A 21038-nucleotide genomic window follows, 5' to 3' on the forward strand; every position below is an offset into this window, starting at 1 on the left:
ATGGAAAACAGTATGGAATTTTCTCAGAAAACTAAAAATGGATCTGCCGTTTGACCCAGCAATTCCACTTCTAGGATTATATCTTGACAGCCCTGAAACACCACTCCAAAAGAACCTCTGCACCCCAATATTAATAGCAGCACAATTTACAGTAGCCAAGTGCTAGAAGCAACCTAGGTGCCCATCAATAAATGAAATGCTCAAAAAACTATGGTACATTTACACCATGGAATTCTATGCAGCAGAAAGGAAGAATGAGCTCCTACCCTTTGTGAAAGCATGGATGGAACTGGAGAGCATTATGCTAAGCGAAATAAGCTAGGTGGTGAAAGACAAATACCCTATGTTCTCACATTTAACAGGAACCTAATCAACAAAACAAACAAACAAACAAACAAGCAAGTCAAGTATAACGAAAGACACTGAAATTGAGAACAGGCTGACAGTAACCAGAGAGGAGAGGGGAGGGAATTTCAGGGGAACAGGGGAAGGGTTTGCAGGAACAAGTATAAAGGACACATGGACAATAACAACGAGGGGTGGGGGTCGAAACGGGAGAGGGGTGGGGAGGCCGTGGGGGGGGGCTGAGCTGGGATAGGGGTAAAAGGCAGGAAACTGCACTTGAACAACAATTAAAATAAAATAAAATAAATAATAAAAAGTATGTCAGATAATGTTATAGCTCTTAACACTCTGTAGAACCCTCCACTGTCTTCCCTTTGTACTTAAATCCAGTTAAGATGATTTAGATGGCTGCATTCCTTTCTGGCTCTACCTCTTTCAATGTGCTTCAGTCATATTGACCTTTGATCTGTTTCTTGAGTGTGAGAGGCTCTTTCCCACTCATTTTTACCCTAGGATCTTTTGTCTGGATTGGTCTTCTCCCTGGAACTTTTCATTCATAGTTTCTTAGCACTTCAAATGCTGTTTTCTCAGAAAAGCCTGTAGTAACCTAGCATATTAAAGTACCCTTCCATAAACACATATCTGATCATATTCCATAACTTGACAAACTTATGTAATAGTATTAGCAGTTTTCAGTACCAGAAATTGTCTTATTTACTTAATTTGCTGTCTGTGTTTGATGCTCTCTCTCAAACTGTGTGAGGACTGGGATTTCATCTGTTTGCCATAATATACTGAAAGTCTAGGTTTTTGTGAACATTAAATTAGTTAGTTCATGTAAAGTTCTCAGAATAGATCTGGCATGTTATAAGCTCTTGTCAGCTGCTATATTGTTGTTGTAGTTATAACTAGTATTAGTGATAGTATATTTAGACATTTGTAGATACTCAATGGAATATAATATCTTCTGAATAGAGTAAGTTCAAGACAATACCTAATTATAAAAATTGAGTGATCTAGGATACATTATACATACAAAGCATTTCTATTTTTATAGGATTAAAAATGAGAGTCACATAATGGATGTAGATAATTGCGGTCAGAGCATGACAGTAAAGAGCTGGGATCCCCAAAAATTACATTTCTCTCCTAAAATTGTAGGGACAAAAATTGTATTTTTTAACTTTCGTCTTTAAAGTCATTTTGCTGGAAATGATTGCTCCTAGATATTGGATAAAAACTCTCATCTTCTGACCTACACCTTGCACAATGTCAGGCAAATAGTACGCTCACGATGGTACTCAGTGTTGTGTGCTTCACTGTATTGCCTTTCTCTTGGTGCTGTCATTTGAAACAAATGTGTGTTTACATTGCATTCTGTATATCATAAGTTATTTTACCTTTTGTCTCCTTATCTGTGATCATAGGTAACAGTTAACCTCTTCCAAATGCAACAAGTACAGGCTGATTCCCTTGCAAAAAGTTTACAATCTTTCTGTGATAGAGCCAAACTCTATGATCCAGGCCAAGAGTATAGTAAGTTTGTCAAGGCCACAAATTCAACCGAAGAAGAAAAACTTGATGGGTGAGAATTAATGTGTACCGGAAATTGTTTCCAAGAGAAAATTTTTGTTAAGTTTCTATATGATATAAAGTGGTGTGTTTCTTTAATATTGGCAAGATTTGGCAGATTTAACTTTAATTTTTTTCTGAATTTTAATTTAATAAGGTGTAACTCACTTGAGAGTAAAAGAGCTTTTCATTCCTAGAGCTCAGTTCTCTGAGATTTGGAGAATCTCAAATCTTTGGAGAATGACAAATCATAGGCATACCTATTTTGAATATTTAGTACACAAATTTAGCCTACGCTTTCCACAGAGATCATACTAGAAAAGATGAGCCATAACATGAATTGACTTTACTTTTGCTACTCTTTGTTATATTGCAGCTGTAACAAGTACAGATGATTACGTTTTACTTATATCTCCTTTAGGAAGTTGAGCCCTATAATGTGGTTTGTTCTTAATATTGAGTTAAACTACTCTAGTTCATGAAATTAAAATTTTTCTGGAAATAGAATAAAATAGTCTGATTATTAGTCATTCTTCTCAGTGATTCACTTTACTTGGGTTTTTCTTAGGAGTGTAACTAAACCATCAACAAGTAGCTCCCACCCTTCTGGATACGGACCTGCTGACTCCTTAGAGGATGCCGTGGGCCTTCCACACAGATCCAATAAGATAGAAGAGAACAGATGCTCTACCAGTGCAGATGTAACAGGTAGTTTTCACATTAAAAACCACTACTTGTATGAAAGATCAACCTGTTTAAATGTAGTTTAATTAAAGATGTTGTGACCTTGGAATGTAAAAATTAGCCCTTGAACTATAACTTTACGAAGCCTTATTCACAGTTTTAAGCACTGTACTTGTCTTAAAATTGTTTGATTACAGTTAAAGAAAGTTGATTTGTCTCATTTTATATAATGTCAGTATTTTGCCATATGAGCCATCTGAGCCAAGTTGAACCTTAAGTACTTTTTTCTTAAAGGTTCTTCTTTTGTACGGTGGTGGATGTTTGGGATGGTCAGTAACTCCGAGAGCACTGGCGGAAGCAGTGAGTCCAGATGTCTGGACTTGGAATCTATCAGCCCAGGTATAGAAATAAACTTAAGTCTAGCAGTGGAAATTCAGTGAAAGATTAGAATACAAAGATATGTAAAGTTACCTTATTTCTATAATGAATTAGGTCATAAAGAGCAGTATGTACATTTATGTGTACAGTTAAAGAAAAATAATAAGCCATTCTGTATTCACCACCCAGCCTAAGAAACAGAACATTATACTAGTCTAAGTTCCGGTGTATACCTCCTTGATGACATTGCTCTATTACACCAGGAAAAAACCATCATCCTGAATTTTGTTCATAATTCCTCAGCTATTTTAAATGTTTTAGTACCTAATGCTAGTTGAGCTTTGTCCTCTTCACAGTTATGCATGGATGGAATCATGCTATTTTCTGACTTCGTTTTTGTTAAATATATTTTAGTGATAATGCTGTTACAGTTGTTCTATTCTCACCCTTCATTAACCTCCACCCTGCACACCTCCTCCCCCCACCATTCCCCCCCTTTAGTTCATGACCATGTGTATCAAGTTCTTTAGATTCTATGTTTCCCCTATTATTCTTGCCCTCCCCCCTATCTTTTTTCTACCTACCATCTATGGGACTTATTCTCTGTACTTTCTTCCCATCTTCTCCTTCTCCCACTCCCCTGTTGCTAATCCTCCATGTGATCTTCATTTCTATGGTTCTGCTCCTGATCTAGCTGTCCTCTTACTTTGCTTTTTTTTTTTTTTTAGGTGTGGTTGTTCATAGCTGTGAGTTTCCTGTCCTTTCACTGTTCATATTTTTTATCTTCTTTTACTTAAATATGTCTCTTTAACATTTCATATAATAAGGGCTTGGTGATGATGAACTCCTTGAATTTGATCTTATCTGAGAAGCACTTTATCTGTCCTTCCATTCTAAATGAAAGTTTTGCTGGATAGAGCAATCTTGGTTGTAGGTCTTTGGATTTCATGAGTTGGAATACTTCTTTCCAGCCCCTTCTTGCCTGTAAGATCTCTTTTGAGAAATCCACTGACAGTCTGATGGGAACTCCTTTGTAGGGGGCTGTCCCTTTATTTCTTGCTGCTTCTAGGATTCTTTCCTTCCTTTTAACCTTGGCTAATGTAATGATGATGTGCCTTGGTGTGTTTCTTTTTGGATCCCACTTCTTTGGGACTCCCTGTGCTTCTTGGACTTTCTGGAAGTCTATTCCCTTTGCCAGATTGGGCAATTTCTCCTTTATTATTTGTTCAAATAAGTTTTTCACTTGTTCTTCCTCTTTCTCTTCTGGTAGCCGTATAATTCGGATGTTGGAGCATTTAAAGATGTCCTGGAGGTTTTTAATCCTCTCCTCATTTACTTGAGTTCTTGTTTCTTCATCCTTTTCTGTTTGGTCATTTTTCTCTTCCTTCTGGTCCACTCCCTTCATTTGAGTCCCAGTTTCCTTTCCATTACTATTGGTTTCCTGTGCATTTCCCATCATTTCACTTAGGTTGGCCTTCATATGTTCCTCTAATTTGTGACCAAAATCAACCAATTCTGTGAGCATTCTGATCACCAGTGTTTTGAGCTGTGCCTCTGAAAGTTTGGCTCTTTCTTGGTCCCTTAGATTAATTGGCTCTGGGGCTCTGAGTTGTTCTTGAGCCATGTTTTGATCTGTTTGTGCCTGTTACATATGAGGAGTGGAGCCTTAGTTGTTCACCAGGGCGGAGCCACCCAGGTCACTGCTTTGTGATGCAGTATGTGGGGGCATGGTCAAAGAGGGGAAATAGTCGTCCCCTCTGCTGCTTTTCACAACTGGGGCCTGTGCAGTCTCTTCTCACTGCTCACTCCTTTGTAGTTTATCTGCACGCAAATGTGTGACTTCAGTCAGCCTGCCGACTTGTGCCCTCACTGGGTTTGCCCATTGCTACCCTACACCCGGGATCTGGCCACACTGCCTGTGTGCCTGGGTCAGGGGATCATTACTTTGCGACTGCTCTGGTTCTGTCTCTGCCCCTCTTGTCAGTCTGGCTGAATGGTTCCTTGTTGTAGGACTTCTGTGTAGTTCAATTTTCTATGTTTTGGCTGCATTTTTTGTTACTAAAACTTTGTTGTCTTTAAACTTGGTTGTGCAAGATGGGACAGTGTTTCCACCTGCACCTTGATCTTGGTAGAAATATCTATAACATCTTTTATGTGGGTTTTTTTAGGTCCATATTGATCTAAGTAACCATTTTAATTTTATACTGTATACTTTGGATTGTATTCTCTTCTCTGAACATAACTATCATCCATCTTTTGGATTGTTTTGTAATTAATTGCAATAACAAACAGTATAGTTAACACCAATTCTTGTGCCTATGGCGACTTACTAATTTTTTTACAAATGTGCTTTAATGTACTTTGATAATCTCCTGCTCCGTGGAGAGGCAGAGAAGGTGTTTTTGAAGGTTGCCCTCATGGCTCCAAAGAGAATAGCACGAAAGGTGATAGAGCAGGAGAAGGTAGCGCCTGAGCCCAGGGGAATTTTTCTTCTCACTTCTCCACCAAAGAGTGGTCCAGTGCTGTTCTTCTGGCAATGTACCTTCCTCCTAGGATCTTAGCAGTGTGGCAGAGAATGTTATAAGATTTAACCACAAAGTTTAAGGCATTATTTTTTAGTGCTCTACATAGTATAGAAATTAATGTAAATAAATCTCTTGAATTTAAGTTAGAAATAATTTCCACGCAGCACTGGTATTTGTAGGCTTACTTTGTATCTTCCTTTAAAACTGGCTCTGTGGGACACTCTGGAGAAGTGAGCCTAAATATTTAACTGGATATTTGTAATTATCTTTATAAAAACAATGTGGTTCGAGAAATCCCCAGAAATTGAGAGCAGTTCTAGAGGAAACCCTAAAGTATTTGGAATCCTATAAGACGTCGGGTAAATTAGACAAAAATGTGGAAACTGGTCACATGATAAATGGGTGAAGAGCTGAGGACACTTAGCCTGGGGAGGAGGAAGCCTGGGGCTGCAACGGCTGTCCATAGATATTGGAAATGTAAGGGTAGAGTGGGTCTGCTCACTCCTTTAGGGAGACGTACGCCCCGAGACTAGGATTTGTAGAGGCGGGTTTCTGCTCAGTAATGTAAGGAAGCCATTTTACAATTAGAATGGTTCTGAAAATGGAACGTGTGACCTCATGATCTTTCAGTCATTGGGGGCACATTCAGAGGGAAAACTCAGTGACTACCTTTCAGCCTGTTGTTCAGAGGAGTCTTTTGGGGAAGAGGTTGTCAGTTTAAATAATTTATAAAGCCCTACCTTTGAACAACGTAGACTGAAGTGAATTCTTAATTATAACCCTGTTCTCATATCGGCAATGAGCAAATAACCCTCGCTGCCTGGTTGGGCTGCTTCTGCACATGCTCTGTGGCACGTGACTGTGTCCTTTGCTGACATAGCGCATCCTCTGCTCTCGGCTCCCTGTCAGGGATCATTGTTTCTGGTTCCCAGTCTCTTTATTACTGTTGTGTGGCTGAATTTAAAGATTTTTGTGTATTTTACAAAGATTTAGGTTATATGCATTTGTTTATAGCTTAATTCAACAAGCATTTAATGACAACTTTGCTATTATGCGAGTTACTCTGTCAGATGTAGATATAAGATGTGAATGGAAAATACTCCCTGTCTTGGAGAGCTTACAGTCTCCAACACTGACTGTCAAAAATGGACAATTAAGGTCTCATTGGGACGTGTGAGCATCACTTTTACATTTGTCAGGAAGAGTCAGTTTGCGTTCTTTGGTTCCCAGGAATAAATATCAGAATTTCTTGTATCCAAAGTCTGAGAATGGAAGCAGGTTTTTTACATTGTAGCTAATAAAATTTATGACTATGTTATTCGAAAGATGTTACCTTTTTTAAAAATTCTACAGTTCATGGTCAAGTAATTATATTCATAATTTCTTTTAGGAGACTTTCACCAAAAACTTCCACAAACTCCATCCAACGGAACAATGTCTTCTGCGGACGATCTGGATGAAAGAGAGCCACCTTCCCCTTCAGAAGGTGGGATGACACCTTCTAACTTAAATTCAAGAGATTTATTTACATTAATTTCTATATTATGTAGAACACTACATAGGGTTCTACACTCTGAATATCCCTGAATCAAGCTCTCACTAAGCCAATTGAATCAGTAGCACTGCATGGTATTAGGAAAACAGTATAATTCAAAGAATTACTTTGCTATGTATTAAACAAAAAGCATTATAATGATACATATATCCAATATATCCCAATAAATTATGTACAAGTATGGGTTGATAATATATTAATGAAATGCTACAAATACAAATATAAGCAGCAAAACTGTTAGATCTAAAATGTGTTAGCACGAAGCACTGGCCATTGTGGCTCAGGTTGGTTGGAGCATCTGTGTATACACCAGAAGGTTGCGGGTTCAACTCCGAGTCAGTGCACATGCCTAAGCTGCAGGTTCAGTCCCTGGTCAGAGTGCATATGGGAGGCAACCAACTGATGTTTCTGTTCTCTCTCCTTTCCTCTCTGTCTAAAATCAGTAAATATCTTTAAAAAAATAAAATGAAAAATAAAAATGTATTAGCATGGTGATAAAATAGACTAGACATTTTGATCTTTCATGAACCTAACATAGTGACTTAAGTGTTAAAAGGGTTGCCATGCGTGAGCAATTCTGAGAAATCTTCTTCAAAAGAAACAGAGCAAGGAGCTAGGCAAGAAGATGAAAAAAGTATACTTCTTGAGGACAAGGAAAGCTGTAGTTGTCGAAGGATATAAAAGAGAAGTCTGTTACCATAATGACTTGAATTAGACTCATAGAAATTAGTTTTTTTTTTTTTATTATATAAAAAATATTAGTTTTATTTCCCCCCCCCCCCCCCCCCCCCCCCCTTCTCTTCCCCTCCTCCCCTCTTTCCACCTTTCCACTTTTTTTTTGTTTTTTTTTTTTTTGTGGTGTGTTTTTTTTTTTTACTTTTTGTTGTTGCCCAAAGGAAAGAACATACACTTGAAATTTCCAGATAGCTATTTTGGCATCATCTCCTAAAATAATACGGAACATTTGCCTTCCAGCAGGATATTCATATATTACTAGCTAGTATTACCTAGGATTTTATAATGACTTAAGAATAGCTTTATCCTTAATGTGGGTAATGCTGATGACACAGTAACCTGATACAGCTAATTTTCTTTGAAGCTTTTATAAAGGGGGCATTTTCTAAGAATGTAATGCCACCTACGTAACGCCTCAGCTCAGCAACGGGCATATTAATGGTAGGGTTACCGTTCTGATCCTGAAAACATGACGTATTATTTTAGAAGTATCTTAACTGGTTGAGTGGTGACTTTTACTCGTCCCTAAAATGTTTGATTAGCGTGTGCCTTATAAGAGATTTCTAAATTAGATCTTTATTTGGATGTTACCAATTCAGAATAATAGCTTCTTGTAATATAGAATGATTACAAAGTCTAAAGATTTTTAAAACTATACTATATTGTGGAAAAAGTTTGTCATCTTATGATTCTTATGTAAATTTTTATTTCTATTACAAGTACCCAATTCAGTTGGGATATGCAAGAAAACATTGATGTCAAAGGCAGCTCTCACTCACAAGTTTCGCAAATGGAGATTCCCCTCGAAATGTCGGAATTGTGAAGGCATCGTAGGATTCCGGGGTGTTGAATGTGAAGAGGTAAGATTTTTCTAGAATTACATTAGCCCCTTAAACTTTTTGTTTTATATTATTTTGTTATTACTGTAACCACAGTGCACCTTCTACAGTTTTATATTTCATTTTGCTATTAAATGTATTTCAGACACTGCACGTAATACCTTTTAAATGTATTTTTATTGTGTTGCCCCTCTGTGTCTAGTTTTTCCATAATTGAACCAGCTTTAAACTATTATTTTTATTTTTATTTTTATTTTTTTAGTGTCTGCTTGTTTGTCACCAGAAGTGTTTAGGAAATTTAATCATTATTTGTGGCCATCAAGAACTTCCGGGAAAAACACACTTATTTGGAGCAGAATTCATGCAGCTTGCAAGAAAAGAACTAGATGGCATCCCTTGTATACTCAAAATATGTGTCTCAGAGATTGAAAGTAGAGCCTTGTGTCTACAGGTACGTCGGAAGTCTTAAAATCAAAGTTTTAAACATACATCCTTGTGTGATTTGTTCTCATGATAAGGAGACTTTAAAGGAAAACAGTGCTCTCAATGTTTAATAAGTCACTGATTTTATTTAGATTTGTTTGGAAAATATTACCTTACTTCACCCAAGTTTTTTTAAAGTGTTAATAAAAATTGAAGTAGACACATCCAATATATTTAGATGTCCACATTTAGCTGTTGTACTAAAGCAGAATTTTACAATATTTTCCCCCTTTCCTCTCAAGGGTATCTACCGTGTCTCTGGAAATAAAATAAAAACGAAAAAACTCTGTCGAGCTTTGGAACATGGAATGCACTTGGTAGACATTTCAGAATTTAGTTCACATGACATCTGTGACGTCTTGAAATTGTATCTTGGAAAGGTAAAAGTTTTACCCTTGAAACCTACTGTTAACTAGAAGACAGCAAAAGTGATTTATATTTTGCTGATTACATTTGCTACACATATTTTCATCGACATAGACCATATTAATTTTTTTGTCCTTAACGTGTATCAAAATGTACATAAAAATATGTAAAGTGTACAGACAAACACATTTTCCATCACCTTAAGGAAATAGAACATTACTATATTTTTTAAAAGGTTTTGTGTGCCTCTCCCCATTGCGGCCTGTAACCCCACCCCAGTAATCTTTGTGTAACCGTGTTAGTAATTCCCTCTTTTTTTTAACATACCTGTTGTGGGTTCCTGAACAGTTTATCATTAAGTTTTAGGAAGCTAAGCAGAAAGCATAGAATCTCACTATGTAAGGGAAGGCTATTGATTCAGTAAGAACAGTGTGTTGGAGGACTTCCGCCAAGATGGAGGCATAGGTGGAAACACTTTACCTTCTCACACAACCAAGTTTAAAAACAACAAAGTTTTAGCAACAAAAACGCAGCCAAACCACGGAAAATCGAACTATATGGATGTCTGGCAACAATGAACCCCTCAGCCAAACCGGTAAGAGGGGCAGAGCCAACCGCAGAGCTGGGTCTGGCAGGAAAGACCACGGAACCAACCTGGGTGCTCGACCCAAGAACGCCAGCAGCTGTGGTCAAATCCCAGATGTGGAGTAGCAGCTGGCAGACCCACTGAGGGCACAAGGCAGGGGACCCACTGAGGGCTGACCAGTCACACATTTGCACAGATAAACCATAAACCAGTGAAGGAGCGAGCAGTGAGACGGACCTCTCAGGCCCCAGCTGCAGGAAGCAGCAGAGGGAACTGCCATTGTCCTCCTCTGACCCCGCCCCCACATACCAGTGTCACAAACCAGCAGCCTGGGTGGCCCCTCCCTGGTGAACAACTAAGGCTCCCCTCCTCATAAGTAACAGGCATGAACAGATCAAAACATGGCTCAAGAACAACTTAGAGCCCCAGAGCTAATAAATCTAACTGACGAAGAAATAGCAAAACTTTCAGAGGCACAGTTCAAAACACTGGTGATCAGGATTCTCACAGAACTGGTTGATTTTAGTCACAAATTAGAGGAACATATGAAGGCTAAACTAATTCAAATGAAGAGAATTGCACAGGAAACCAATAGTGATGAAGAAGAAACTGGGACTCAGAATAAGGGAGTGAACAAGAAGGAAGAAAATAATGGCCAAACAGGAAAATATGAAGAAACAAGAACACAAATAAATGAAGAGAGGCTTCGCAACCTCCAGGACATCTTTAAACGTTCCAACATCCGAATCATAGGGGTACCACAAGGGAAAGAGGAAGAGCCATGAGTGGAAAACTTATTTCAACAAATAATAAAGGAGAACTTCCCCAATCAGGCAAAGGAAATAGACTTCCAGAAAGTCCAGGAAGCTCAGAGACTCCCAAAGAAGATGGACCCAAAGAGGAACACAAAAAGGCACATCATAATTATATTAGCCAAGATTAATGTGAAGGAGAGAATCCTACAAGCAGCAAGCGATAACAAGACAGTCACCTTCAATGGAGGTCCCATCAGACTGTCAGCAGATTTCTCAAAAGAGACCTTACAGGAAGAAGGCCTGGAAAGACGTATTCCAAGTCATGAAATCCAAAGACCTAAATCCAAGATTGCTCTATACAGGAAAGCTTTCATTTAGAATGAAAGGACAGATAAAGTGCTTCCCAGATGAGGTCAAGTTAAAGGAGTTCATCATCACCAAGACCTATCATATGAAATGTTAAAGGGACTTATCTAAAAAAAAGAAGTTAAAAAATATGAACAGTGAGAGGGCAGCAAACTCACAGTTATGAACAACCACACCTAAAACAAAAGAAAACTAAGAGGACAGCTAGATCAGGAGCAAACCATAGAAATGAAGATCACATAGAGGGATAGCAAAAGGGGAGTGGGAGAAGGAGAAAGGGGGAGGAGGTACAGAAAATATGTAGCATAGACGGTAGATAGAAAATAGATACAGGGGAGGGCAAGAATAGCAGGGGAAATATAGAATCTAAGGATCTTGGGACACGTGGTTATAACGAAAGGGGAGAATGGTGGGGAAGGGGGCATGCAAGGTAGAGGGGAATGAAGTGGGGGTAATAGAACAACTGTAATGGCATAATCAATAAAATATATTTTAAAAATAAGGAAAAAATATAGTGTGTTGGTCATAGACATGTTTTATCTCCATTGGTATTTGTAAAATAGCTGCTTTGGGAGGTCACTGGGCAAGGTTATGAATGTGTCCTGACACCCCAAGTTCACCACACGTGGGGTGTCAGGCAAGACTATCCTATAAGCTGCGCACTGGAAGTTCAGCAGGAATATGGTCCGGGAGTGGGCTGCTGGGTGTTTTCTCTTTCTGTGCTCACTGTGAACCTGCAGTTGCAGAATTAAGTCCACAGAAAACACTTCAGTGGGGTGAAAGAAGTGGCCTTCATGGCTTCAAGGAGCAGCTCTTGGAAGGGTCATTGGAACCATGAGCACATTGGCATGATGAGCCAAGAATTAAAAATGACCTAGGCCAAGCCCAGCTGCCTTGTGTCCCCTGGTGAAAACGAAGAGACAGTTGCAGAGGTGACCACAGTCCTTAACATGTTGCTCTCCAGTGTTGTGTTCTCCAGCTGTTATCCTGGGACCTTTCCTCTCCACGCTCTTCTCATTTGTGAGGAAACGCCTTGTTCTGAATTGGTTTATTCTTCTGGTTTAGTCATGCCCATCTCCTGAGCAAGGCGGAGTAAGAGTACATACTGGGTTGGCCAAAAAGTCCATTTAGTGTTTGCCATGAAAGACACATTTTTCATTTTTCACCAATGCCTTGATTGGTCTGGATACTTTGAGTATGTCAGCTGTCTCCTGGGTGGTATAACGTTGCTTATTCTCAGCGTGTCGGTTTGATCACTATCAACCTCAGCGAGTCTAACTGACTGTGGAGCATCGTCCAGTGAGAACTCCGCAGCCCGAAACTGAGCGAACCGCTATTGACACATTCCATCAGGCCCAGTACCTTCTCCATATACAGCACTAACCTTCTTTGTTTGTTTGCTTTTGCCTTTCTTGAAATAATAAGGCCTAGTACACTGAAATGTTGTGTATTTTCTTCCATGTTCAGTATTAAAATGGCCACACAAAAATTCACCAATTTTGATAAATTTTTTTAAACACATGCTGGTAGGACAGCTGTCACAATACAATCTAACAAAAGTGTGTCAAAATGAAGTTAAAGACAACTAAGCACTACTGGAGCCATGTTACGGAAAAAAACAAATGAACTTTTTGGCCAATCCAGTACTTGAAAGCTTATTTATCTGTCTTTACTCTGTTTTCTTGTTGGGAATGGAAGAGTGTGGATGGTGTGGGAGATCATAGTATTCTAGGCTGGAAGTTACTTTTCTTCAGAATTTTGAAGGTATTTTTCTTGTTCTCTTTGAAGCCTCAGATCCTCCTCATTCTTCACTGTATGTGGCCTATTTTTCCTCTCTGAAAGCTTGTAGAAACTTCTTTTCTCCCTACTCTAAGATTTTGCAGTAAGGAGCCTTGATGTGGGTGTTTGCGCTGTTCCAGGCCCTCTGTGAGCTCCATCATTCTCCTTACTTGTCCTTCAGTTCTTGGAACTTTTCATTGCTCACTTTCTCCCTCTGTTTTCTTTCTGAAACTTCTCTTTGGATATTCGATCAGTTGAACTGGTTTTGTAGGTCCTTTTTTTCTACTGTTCATTATTTCTGGTTTTGTTTTCTTTTAACATTTTCTAAGATTCCCTAAGTTTTTCTTTTATCCCTACCATAACTATTTCATTTCTAAGGTCGAGTTTACATTTCTAGGAACTCTGGTTCTCTCTCTCCTGGGGCATTCTTTCTTTTTTAATGAATACAGTATATTACCCAGTGGAAGATATTCATGGCTTTTTTAAAGAGGGTGTTTTCGCCCTGGCTGGTGTAGCTCAGTGAATTGAGCGCGGGTCTTCGAACCAGACAATCGCGGTTCGATTCCCAGTCAGGGCACATGCCAGGGTTGCAGGCAGGTTCCCTCCAGGCCAGTTCCCAGCAGGGGACGCACGAAAGGCAACTGTACATTGATGTTTCTCTCCCTCTCTCCTTCCCTTCCCCTCTAAAGATAAATAAATAAAATCTTCAACTAAATAAAAAATTTAAAAAAAAAAAGACGGTGTTTTCCTCTGCTTAGCCTCTTGCCCTATCTAGTATAAATATGTGTGCCCCATGTATGGTGTTAAAGTTTCTAGTAGCCACATAAAAAGAGAAAACAGGTGAAGTTAGTTTTAATATTTTATTTAACATTGAAAATATCTGTGCATGTAATCAATATTTTGAAATTGTTAATGGGCTCTTTTACTTTTTGTTGTTATTGTTACAGAGTCTTTAAAATGTGGTGTGTGTTTTTCATTTGAAGCACATGTCAGTTTGGACTGGCCACGATTCCACTGCTCAGTGGAGCCCAGTGCAGCTGGTGGCCTGCATTTAGTCAGTATGGTTACAGACCTTCAAGTTGTTTTTTTCCTACCTGTTTTGATTTGTCTTCCTGGGTCATCTGCTTAAAATGAGAGCTGGGAATTGAAATGTCTTAGGAAGCTTTTGGCTATAAGAAGGCTTTGAAGATTTGAGCTTTACTGTGATATGATCTAGGTGGGATGTTTGGGAAACACCTGATGTCTGTATCTCTGGGTCTGTTCTTAGGCTGATCATTCCCCCAGAGAAGGGCCTTTTCCTGCCCAGAGGTGTGGTGCCAGGCTTTGAGAGCCAAGCAGGGTGAGGAGGCTCTGGGATCCCTGCATTCAGCATGCATACATCTACTAAATTGCTGTCTTTAGATAGTTGCTCATTTGTCTCTTGTGCTGCATTTTGCCCATCCAGACAACCCTCAGTTTTACACTGCACAGAGAAGAAATGTCCAGGCTTCTGAGCCAGAGGTTGCTCAGGAGCATGGGATGGAGACAGGGATCCAGAGAGCAAATGCTTCTTGGACAGCCCACCCTCTTTCAGAATTAGAGGACCTCATGCTGCCCTCGGGTCTGCTTAGTATCCTGCTAACCATGTTGGGTTTCAATTGGAATTGCAGCTTTCTCGGGCCTGCTAAGTCAGCACTTGTTATCTGCTCTTCAGCTACAAATGTTGGACCTACTTTGTTAGCCCAGGAAACTGGTGGTATCTCTCTAGTGATATTTTACAGGATTCTCAAGTGGAAATTGGAAACCAATTACCTTTGAATGACTGTAAATTTCAGTCAGTCATCCTTTATCTCTTTTAGCCAGTCAGGGAGAGGAAATGAATGTGGTCCAATACTATCAGGCCTTATCCTGTCTTGGGAATTTTACATGACGAAGACTTGGGTGTGGGAAGCCACACTCAAATTTACAGGATTTGAATCAGATTCACGTTAGAGATCACATCTGTAGCAAATATATGTACATTTCTAAATGTACATGTTGACCTTAAGTCTTGTTACTCTAAAGGTACATGCTAAACCATTCAGTAGCTCTTACAGAATATTAATGAGGGGAAAGGACAGAATAATATTTCTAACGTGACCTTCTTTCTTTAGCTCCCAGAGCCCTTTATCTTATTCCGATTGTACAATGAATTCATAGACCTTGCCAAAGAGATAGAACATGCAAATGAAGAACAAGAGACAAAAAAGGATGGTCTCGAAGACAAAAAATGGCCAAGTGCAAGTATAGAAATAAATCGAATTCTCCTAAAGAGCAAGGACCTTCTGAGACAATTGCCAGCATCCAATTTTAACAGTCTTCATTACCTCATCATGCATCTTAAGCGGTAAGAACTTAGTATAAGAAGAGTATCCATTAGTAGATGGATAATTGATCAGTTTTTATTCATTTGCTTTTTAACTGTAGTAAAACACACATAATTACCATCAGTGTCATTTTTATTATTTTTAAAAAGATTTTATTTCTTTATTTCTAGAGAGAGGGAAAGGGAGAGAAACATCAATGTGTGGCTGCCCCTCACACATCCCTCACTGGGGACCTGGCCTGCAATCCAGGCATATGCCCTGACTGGGAATCAAACCAGTGACCTTTTGCTTTGCAGGCCAGTCAGTACTCAATCCACTGAACCACCCTAGCCAGGGCTTTAGTCATTTTTAAAAGTACAGCTTAGTAGTATTAAGTACATTCACATTGTTGTGCTATTATTTTTAAATGAGCCTTTCATTTCTAATATGTGTGAGGGAAAGGGAGATAAAGAATGTGTTCATGCAGCCAATAGCTTTCCCTCGGTGCCTCCTAGGTGCCAGACTCTGCATGGGAAAGCAAGAATGAAAACATAGAGTTCTTGTGATCTCTTCTGCTTGTCAGTTTGCGGGGCAGACCTGCAGACAAGTGCAGAGCAGTGTCATTCATGTTCTAATGGAGCCATGTACCGCATGCAGAGGCAGAGAGGGGAGGGGGAGGCTCCCAGATCAGAGAAGGATGTCCTGAGCCAGGCTTGAAGAACTAAGTAAATAGTGGTTCAGCAACAGAGAATGTGCAGAAGAGCATTCCTGGCAGGGTAACAGACACAGAGACATAAGAAACCATCTTGCCTTTGGGAAGAATAAGTAATTTGGTCAGGCTCGGCTATAACACGCACTAGCAGGGGTGAGCTAGGTAGAGGCCTGGTAAAGAAAATCTTCCACATCTGGCAGATGACTTGACCGTCTTGCTTCTGTACGCACTATAGAATTCTGAGCCAGGAATTTCCCGTGCTTAGATTTGCCTGTTAGATCTTTCTGGCAGCAGTATGGAGAATGGTCTGGAGGAAGGACCTTCACTGCAGTTCAGATTTCCTTGAATAGCCATAGGAATAAAGGGTGATGAGAGCTTGAAGTAAGGCCACAGCAGTGGGGGTGACAGGAGAGCAGAGAGATCCTTAGGAAGTGCCATCAGCTCGGCCTGAAGACTAGCTGTGAGCAATGAGAGAGAATTTGACAACAGTTTTGGAGTTTCCAGCCTAGAGACCTACAGCTTTGGGGGTTGTGTTTTTATTTTTTGTTTTTAATTTCCACTGGTAAAACCCTAGAAGTCCCTTCTACTTACTTAAATGATATCCTGACTGTAAAACTCAACTTGGTATGTGGTCAACATTTAATCAAATGAATACATTCTTTTCTTGGACTTTTGTAGCTCGATTTTTCTGCACCCTTCCCCACCCATAGTTAACTATGATCAAGGAAGTCTAACAGGCAAATCTCATAGAGCTTGATGTGTTCTACTCTGCAGAGTCGTTGATCATTCCGATGAAAACAAGATGAACTCCAAAAACTTGGGGGTGATTTTTGGACCAAGCCTCATTAGGCCAAGGCCCACAACTGCTCCTGTGACCATCTCCTCTCTCACTGAATACTCAAACCAAGCGCGGCTGGTAGAGTTCCTCATTACCTACTCCCAGAAGATCTTTGATGGCTCTCTGCAGCCACAAGACGTAGCTATGTGTAGTACAGGCGACGTTTCACCCCAGGTGGATCAAGGCTGCCATCCAAAGCCTCTACTATCCCCAGAAGATAGAGACCCAGAACATTTGACGAAGTCACTCTTTTTCTCCTCAAAGGAAGTGAGTTTTGTTTGTCCTTTATGGAATTGTGGTGGAACTTTGTAATGTTCATGTTAAGTTAAAAACCTTTGAACTGCTTCTTGTGAAGTATGTTTTGCTTCAAGTTTAAAACTTCTCTCCCGCCCACAGGATATGCACAGTGCAGACGGTGAGAACAAAACTCTTGAACCAGTTGCCTCGTTTGAGGAATCGGAAGGAAAGCAGGATGCATCAGAAGAGTGGGATGCGTGTCTCATTGGTGAGTGGTCGTGTGCCATGCCTGTTTGCTGACCTAAAACTATGTCAGTGAACCATGATTAAAAGCCAAAACATTTAGAATCCTAAAACTTCTAATTTTTAATGCTTTACTTGTCACCTGCCTTTAACACATTAAGCACATGTATGTGTATGTATCTCTTTTTTTCCTCGTTTCTTGACTTCAGTTACTTTATTCACTGATCATTTTAGTTGCAGTGATTGGTAACTATCAGCTGGTGGAAAGTCTTCCATTTATTACTGTAATGCTATACATTACCAGAGCTGACTTCCACTTTTTAAAATTTCAGGCATACATGTTAAATTTAATGTGTAATCAAACAGCAGTGACATAGCCTGACCGGGTCTAGAAAGTAGGGGAGCTAAGTTTCATTAAGTTCCTGCCTGCTCTCTGCTAAGCACTGTGCATATTGTTTTGATTTCATTTATCTGATTTAATCTTCATAACAGTGCTGTGATGTAGATAGTACTGCTCCATTCTGCCATAGCTTAGTAGTGTGAGACAGGTGAGATCATGCCGAAGATCACGCCCCTAATAAATAGCACAGTCTGTAGTTGAACCTCTGTGTGTGTTATTTCACTATCCCATGAGCTAGGGCTCCCAACTGGAATAGTTCTTTAGTGTCGTTTCTGAGTGCCGTTGTGTTCCAAATAATTCTGAGCACTTTTCATGATTGAATCATTAAGCCATACATCAACATAGATCCGGTTATAATTCTCTCTTGACAAATGGAGACCTGAGGGACAGTAACATCTCCTTGCCCAGTGCAGAAATGCTGGAGCTGAGCTAAACCCAGCAACCAGGCTACAGAGTGTGCACTCTGACCATTCGGCTGTGGGTGCTTCCCTCCGATCTTGGGAGTGTGCTTTGGTTGATGTCTCCAGCCTGAACACAATGAGTCAGGCCCCCTAGAGTGGTCTGTAATTGTGGGCATGGAAACCAATGAGTTGTTGCTTAGGAAGGCCAGGGAAGAGAGGTGGGCGGTTTCAGCTGAGGAGGGAGGGCCTATGGGATGACAGCTGACAGATTCTGATGGGCACCTGTCAGCAGACCACTGCCCAAAACAGGAACATTAGACAACGGGCCGAAATCTTCCGGAAATGAAAATTTTTTAAGGGAGACATAGCAACAAGGATCATGGCTTAGTGGAATTCAGAGTTCTAGTTTGAGAAGACATGGGCCGTGGGTGCAGGCTTGATAGGAAAGAGAAGAAAGTCAGTCTGGGAATAAACAGTAAATGGAGTGAATGTCAATTTTTCCCTCACAGTAAAACTATCAAACCTTAATTGGATGGGATGAATGGTATAGTCCGTTTATTTGTTGACCAGATTGAAAGCCATCTAAAGCATTTCATAAAATGTGCTGTGACTGTTGGGTTGAGTGTGACTGTAAAGCAAAGTAGGGAGTCGGTGAAAGCATCGGGATTCAAGGGCACACCTGTGTTTGGCTGGCCTGTAAATTGGTGTAACTGTTCTGAGCTGCATTTATGAATGTCTGTCTGCTGAAATCGTGACAACCCTTTGACCCAGCAATTACTTGTTCATTCATGCACAGCACGTAACTTCAGCAAGTGTTTTCTTTTTGTTTTAACGAATCTGCACTGAATCTTTGTAGCTGTTTATTATATTTATTTCAGTAAGTATAAAATTGTAACCTTTTTTTTGAGTGTCTACCTTTAAATTCTTCTGCATGGCCCTGACCAGGTAGCTCAGTTAGAGTGTGTTGCCCCAGTATGCCAGGGTTGTAGGTTTGATCCTTGGTCAGGGCACATACAAGAATCAACCAATTAATGCATAAATAAGCATAACAACAAATTGATGTATTCTCTCTCTTCTTCTTCTCACTCTAAAATCAGTGGCTAAAAAATGTTTTGAAATACTCCTCTAAGTAGATAACTGAGACTAACTTGGGAAAATTTAAGACCATTATTGTTTTGAGAGCATGTTTGTGTGTAACTCATGCAGACTCCTCCTGTTAAGCAGGTGTCAGGAAGTTTGATGTTCAAATAAATCTGTTCCTTTTTCAGACAACAAAGTGCGTTTGCTTGCAGACCAAGGACTTGAGTCTGTACCAGAAAAGACGGAAGATGTTTGTAAAATCTCCAGGCCATTTACTCTGAAACCTGATAAGGAAACAAACAGTGCTGTTGAGAGGGGTACTCGAAGGGCCAAGAGTAGACCTGTAAGTTTGCCTGTGGATAGACTGCTGCTTCTTGCAAACCCTCCTCATGAGAGAAATGGCAGAAATATGGGAAATGTAAACTCAGACAAATTGTGCAAGAATCCTACCTTTGACGGAGTTAATACCCCTACTCTTTGTTGCAAATTTGATGGCTTTGACCAGCAAACTCTTCAAAACCCTGGGGAGAAACAGGATGAACCTAATGGCCTAAATGCAAAGATGGCACTGATTGTGCCCAGTGCCCTCCGGGAAGGAGGAGTGACGACGAGCATCAGGATCAGTGGGGACCATGTGGTCAGTGCCACCCAGCCCAGTAAGCCGTGCCCAGAACCAGTCAGGTCAGCAAGACAGGTGTCGGAGGGACGGTCCTCTGACTCCTGCCCTGCTGCCCCTGTCAGAGCGCCCAGAACACTGCAGCCCCAGCACTGGACAACGTTTTACAAACCACATGCTCCCACTGGTAGTGTGAGAGGGGCTGAGGAGAAACCTGTGGCATCCTCCCCCAAAGTGCCTCCTGGCTCAGCTCACACTTGTCGGGAGCATGTGCTGAAATCAATGTCAGACTCAGAAAACGCACCAGCTCCTTGTCCCTTGCAGCCCACAGGTAAACCTAAGGAGAACTGCGAGGAGCATGACTTGCCCAATGTGCACCCGACATGTCAGAGACCAAGGCTTAAGCGAATGCAACAGTTTGAGGACCTGAAAGATGAAGCCCCACAGTTTGTGTAGGGGTGTCAGAATTCAGCTTCTCCTCTATAGTTGTTTTGTTTTGTGGTATTGTGTTTGTTTTGTGAGAGAATTTTGACAAGGCCCCTTTTGTATAGGATTGCCAAAGTGTGGATTTTGCTTTTCGTCATTGTATGTGTTACCCTGTGTTGGGTGTACTGAACTCTAGAATGTTGTGATAGGGCCGCATGTGTGTCTCACTGGAATTATCTGTATTTTTGAAGTTGTGCATAAGTAGGCAAACTGATATTTGTTAAAGTTTATTTGATTTTCTCCATAAAGTGGTCCATTCAAATGCATCCCTAATATATGACGTAGTTCTCAACTAATAGCTGCCATTGGGGATAATCGTCTTTATTTTTCTGAAATAAAACTATGTGCTTATTTATAAAAGTAATGTTCCTGAATGCAAGTGCCTGAAAGGTCTTTGTTTGGTATGATATTTTAAAAGACAATTTTATAGTGTGTCTTTGACCATTGTGCTTTTTACGGTATGTATGCAACCTTTTATTTTTCAGTTGGCAAGTTTTTTTTTAATTTACATCATGGCCAGAAAGCTTGCAAATCTATATTTAATTGCATTGCAATTAATTGCCAGATTTACAAGTGGTAGTGAGTTAAATTTTACAAAGAAAATGCACTTAAACCTGTTTTTGAATTACATAGTACAGTTATGTCTTATTTGGCTTTAAATGGTTTTAATACAGTTAATGGTTTTTTATGTTTTGGTTTTTTTCTACATAAACTTTTGTTGTTCAGCAGTTCT

General features: G+C 40.0%; 1 protein-coding gene across 1 annotated transcript in view; it reads left to right on the forward strand.

Annotated features, from left to right (window-relative positions):
- Positions 1-20789, forward strand: part of LOC128627892 (rho GTPase-activating protein 29-like) — a 41817-nt gene extending 21028 nt beyond the window's left edge. The window contains exons 10-20 of the mRNA XM_053668231.1: positions 1773-1930; positions 2486-2625; positions 2896-3000; positions 6895-6990; positions 8515-8654; positions 8896-9084; positions 9359-9496; positions 15101-15333; positions 16779-17109; positions 17239-17347; positions 19392-20789. Of these exons, the coding sequence (XP_053524206.1) occupies positions 1773-1930; positions 2486-2625; positions 2896-3000; positions 6895-6990; positions 8515-8654; positions 8896-9084; positions 9359-9496; positions 15101-15333; positions 16779-17109; positions 17239-17347; positions 19392-20275 (2523 nt within the window). The 3' untranslated portion in view covers positions 20276-20789. The remainder of the gene's footprint in view (positions 1-1772; positions 1931-2485; positions 2626-2895; positions 3001-6894; positions 6991-8514; positions 8655-8895; positions 9085-9358; positions 9497-15100; positions 15334-16778; positions 17110-17238; positions 17348-19391) is intronic.
- The last annotated feature ends 249 nt before the right edge of the window (positions 20790-21038 follow it).

Source organism: Artibeus jamaicensis, unplaced genomic scaffold, assembly GCF_021234435.1.
Source record: "Artibeus jamaicensis isolate MK-2021 breed Jamaican fruit bat unplaced genomic scaffold, CSHL_Jam_final contig_482, whole genome shotgun sequence".
NCBI lineage: Eukaryota > Metazoa > Chordata > Mammalia > Chiroptera > Phyllostomidae > Artibeus > Artibeus jamaicensis.